This window comes from Bidens hawaiensis, unplaced genomic scaffold, assembly GCF_021521415.1.
Source record: "Bidens hawaiensis isolate Kalapana, Puna unplaced genomic scaffold, B.hawaiensis_p1.1 tig00013897_1, whole genome shotgun sequence".
NCBI classification, from domain to species: Eukaryota; Viridiplantae; Streptophyta; class Magnoliopsida; order Asterales; family Asteraceae; genus Bidens; species Bidens hawaiensis.
In genome coordinates this window covers 17,218-21,932 of record NW_027492190.1, presented here as the reverse complement: position 1 = coordinate 21,932, position 4,715 = coordinate 17,218, and the positions used below count along the sequence as shown (strand labels likewise).

At 31.9% G+C, this 4,715-nt stretch overlaps 1 protein-coding gene across 1 annotated transcript; it reads left to right on the top strand.

Annotated features, from left to right (window-relative positions):
* Positions 1-3,678: 3,678 nt before the first annotated feature.
* LOC143545292 (uncharacterized) lies at positions 3,679-4,005 on the top strand. The gene has a single exon (XM_077037213.1). The coding sequence runs from the start codon at positions 3,679-3,681 to the stop codon at positions 4,003-4,005; it is 327 nt and encodes a 108-aa protein (XP_076893328.1).
* The last annotated feature ends 710 nt before the right edge of the window (positions 4,006-4,715 follow it).

Sequence of the window (4,715 nt, the reverse complement as noted above, 5' to 3'; positions counted from 1 at the left end):
GTTTTTTATGTTGTTGGGTTGATGTGTAGACGATGATAATTACGACGTCGTTTTACATATAGTTTGAGTTACATATATATTTGATTTATTTTAAGTCGATTTTACTGAAAGTTTAACCACAACAATAACAATAAATCTCACATACTAATTATATGTGTTTATATAAAAAGGTTCGTAAAAATAATGCCGATTGAATGACGTATACTCATGAATCATGATAATGTCCAACCCTTTTAATATAACTTAATTTGTGATGTGTCTTGGAATTTTTTGTAGAGGTTGGTGTTTCCGTACACTGGTCTTGGCTAAAAAAACCATTACTCAATAATTTATTATTATTATTATTATTATTATTATTATTATTATCAATTTACAAGATGAATATAATACGTTGAACGCCGTTTCAAGCCATACATTATCTTTTTTTATTGTTAACATTCTTTAATTCCTAATCTATCAATCGAAACACGCCCATTAGTTGCATATTGGTAATTTTTAATTCCAAATTATAACTAGTCTTCGTAATGGTTGATTGGGTATTGCAGTTTACTGTCAATTTGGAGGGTATATTAGTAATTTTTTGTGAGATTATGGGTACGTCTTATTGACTAAAAAGGATAAAATAAAGGAAAAATTATCAAAATATTCCATTTATAGAATGTGGTTATAAGTTTGTCCCCCTAAATTCAAGTTTTCAACTTTGTCTATTTGGTATCTCGTCGCCGGTGACATGTTAACCAACATCGACGATGTATTAACATAACATAGGGTAGCAGCGATTCGTTAATGTTTAAAACAGGGGTTCCACGATGCGTTAGTTGATAATGCATCGCTGCCACCCTATGTTAGCAACATAAACGCATCGTCAACCCTATGTTATGTTAGCAACTTAAACGCATCGTCGACGACTTATTGACATAACATAGGGTTGACGATGCGTTTATGTTGCTAACATAGGATAGCAGCGATGCGTTATCAACTAACGCATCGTGAAACCCCTGCTTTAAACGTTAACGTATTGCTGCTACCATATGTTAGCAACATAACACATTGTCAACCCTATGTTATGTTAACACATCGTCGGTGTTCGCTAACATGTCGCCGGCGACGAGATACCAAATGGACAAACTTGAACACTTAAATTTGAAGGGACAAACTTGAAATCATATTATATAAATGGGTCATTTTGGAGATTTTCCCTAAAATAAAAATAATTATTAAAAACGGTGACATTTATTTTCAAAAAAAAGTTATATATCAAAATGTTCAAGAGTGACGTATTCAATCAAAATATATAGACTTGATCAGCTATTTAAAAATCAATAATAATAATAATAATAATAATAATAATAATAATAAACACATCTACAATATTCAATGTTTAATTTATAACAAATTGATTCCTCTGTTTTAAAAAATAAAAACATGACTTTTTTCATCTTAGTTGACAACTTCAATACTTTAGGATACTTTTCTTTAAAAAAAAAGCTTTAAAATCTATACGGACCGTTTCATTGTCTTTGGTTTAAAAAAACCTAAATTAGTGGTTTCATACTTGAAACCCGTCGTTTATGTTTATTATTTAAAACTTGAGTTGGTTTTAGAATAAACAGTTAACACATTCGCATTTTTAGTTATTATTTATATTATCATTTTAATTTTAGTTAAGGCTTTTAAATTTAAAAAAAGATTTAAATCGTTAACCCAAATTATTATAGTAGACTATCTAGCTGACCCAAACAACCAGGATGGTGGATTGATTTGTAGCTTTTGAAAACCGTATTTCCTAGCTCATAAAATTTGATATTTGAGTTTTTAAATGAATGTAAACAACCTATTATTCGTTTTGATTATAACAATAAGATATGATTTAAAGATTCTTTTATTTTATTGTTGGAAAACATGTTCCAACATTTGATCTCTAAATCTGTCTTTATAAAGTTATACATTAAATGATAAATAAATATATATATTCTCTTGTGAAAGGAAGAATATTATTTGTAATGTGATAGTAGTACGTGTAAAATTTGTGTACACCACGCTGTCAGGTTATCGTTTTCCTATCTGATCAATTATTCTTTATACACCCGTCATGTTACCTTAGTTACATGTTTGACCCATCTACTCCGTAGTTTATAATTATGCTTTTTGAATATTTGAGTTTCAAAATTGTAGATATTTTATTATTTTACATGCGAGCCTATTTGTCTTACATTTGGATAAGTAACTAAAAGACTTTTAGTAGGCAAACGGATAAAAAGGTACAAATTTTAATAAAAAAGGTCGCTAAATGTATATTTGCTTTAGCTGTTTTATATTTTAAGGTATCATATTAAACCATTTACCATTTATGACTTCATCCACAAGGATCCAGATATGTTAATGGCATCCTTGTGTAGTGAGTTGTGCAGAACTATGTTCGTCAATCATGTTTGTGGTGATGTTCATAACGATCTAGCAGAATACTCCAAAATCCAATGATTTTTCATATCATAAACGTTAGAGATGAACTAACTCTTATAACATATACAAATATTTTTATTCAGTGTTTTAATATTAATCCAAATACATTACGATACGAAAAATAATTCAACTACATGACCATACCAAATATAAGTTAGAGTAAGCAAATTAGAGGGTAAGTTAGCAAAAACCCAATATTTACAAGACAGTGACATGACATAACGTTATACAATTTTCTTATCCTTTTCTTTTTAAAAAATCAAATTTGCCCTTCCACTTCATCCAAGGATACTAGTCTTATTACAAGTTGCAATTCTTCGTTACCATTTTCGGTAAACCTGGTTTTAGTACATGTATAGATAAGTATACTATGAAATGAATAAAATAGTAGATATTTAAAATTGAAAATAAAATCACAAGGAGGTAAAATGTAAATTCAACACGACAACACACAACCCCTAGTTTGTATAAACACTAAATAAAATCAAATCACATTCATTCTTCCCATTTGCTAGCGTTTTATCATTTCTCTTTCTTCCTCACAACCTGAAACACACAATTAAACTCAAATGTCAAATTACACTGTTTGAATCCATTGCAAATTTGAAAGCATATAGATACAGATTTGTATATATATATATATATATATATATATAGATGAGGTGTAAGAAGCATTACACCGATCTCAGTAGTATCGTCGGCGTATGCGCTTGTTGTCTCCGTGAACGTTTATTATCTGTTATCGCTACACAACAACCATTAGAAGCTCAGGTTCAGCTTCAGGTTCAACCTCACTCGGTTTCTCCCTACATCCACAGCCGGACACGGAACCACTCCGACGGAGCTGCCGCACATCGGCCACGTCATCGGCACACCTTCTCCGAACAATTGTTTTATAAAACGCCCGAAATTGAACCGGATTTAACTTCCGGCGTTGAATCCAATAATAATAATAATAATAATAATAATAATAATAATAATAATAATAATAATAATAATAAGAAGAAGAAGAAACGAAGTTTCATTCGGTTCCTATCGTTTCAATACATTTTCAGATCTAGAAATCGGAAAACAGTCGATTCCGTTGGCGCCACGTCATCACCGTCGTGGTTCTCCACCGTCGTACACGGCCGTCACCGGACAAAACCGCCGGTTTGCGTTGACGAATCTACAGTAACCACCGGCGGTCGGCGGCAGTACTGCCGAGACCGCGGAATGTCACTGGTGAGAAACTCCGATGTGGCTGACGTGGAAGAAGATGAATTCGAGTCAACCGGATCGTGGAAGAACACGCCGCGGCGGACACCAGCACGTGGCGGTGGCGGACACCGGAGGAATTTGTATGGATTTAAATACTGTTTGAGTCCGTTGGTTCGTGCGAGTCCTAACCGGCAATGGAACCAGACAGGATTACCGGCGGACGGCGGTTTATCCGGCGAGATTAGGGTTCCGGTGAAGCCTCATTTATCCGTTACTAAAGCTTACTGTGCTAACAGATCCCGGAAAATTGCTGATTTTGGAAGGCCTAATCAAAACCGTTGATTTAGATGACTTTTGTCATTGACTTGGTCAAACAACACTCCAGTTGACTGCGCCTCGAAGTACATGATTTTGCCTTTCATCCTTACATTATTATATCAGTAATTACTTCATAATTACTTTTGTTTTATATTATTTTCATGTGTTTTTCTTGTAATTATGAAATTTTCTTATAGTGGATATGGTTTAATTTACAAAGTTGAGCTCATGTTGAATTGCATATGGGTTTTAAACAATTGTTTTAAAGTCTTTTAAGTTTTAACATGGCCTTTTTATTACAACTTTATCAGTATGGTAAATTATATTTTAAAGGGTTGAATATTTGAATATGTAATACTTTTAAAATTAAATATTATTAAAATTACATCATTTTAAAAAAGGGATCACTTACTCAAATCTTATATAAAATGATTAAAATCTAAATTTAGTAAATAAATAAATAGTTTGATACCCATCAAGGTTTTTAATTAATTTATTGCTCTTGTCTAGTTTTTTTTCTTTATATTACCTTATTCTTTTTACAAAATGAGATGGTAACATGTTTTATAAGCATCGTGCTGGTTTAACTGTTTAAGAGATTCTGATGAGTCAGCTAGCGACAACGTTAGAGTTTCTTTGCGAATAACGGGGGATCCTAACTTGTTAAGTTGATATAAATAGAAACGGGGTAAAACCATGTTATAAAAGTTTTAATGTGGAAGATATTTTTTTCT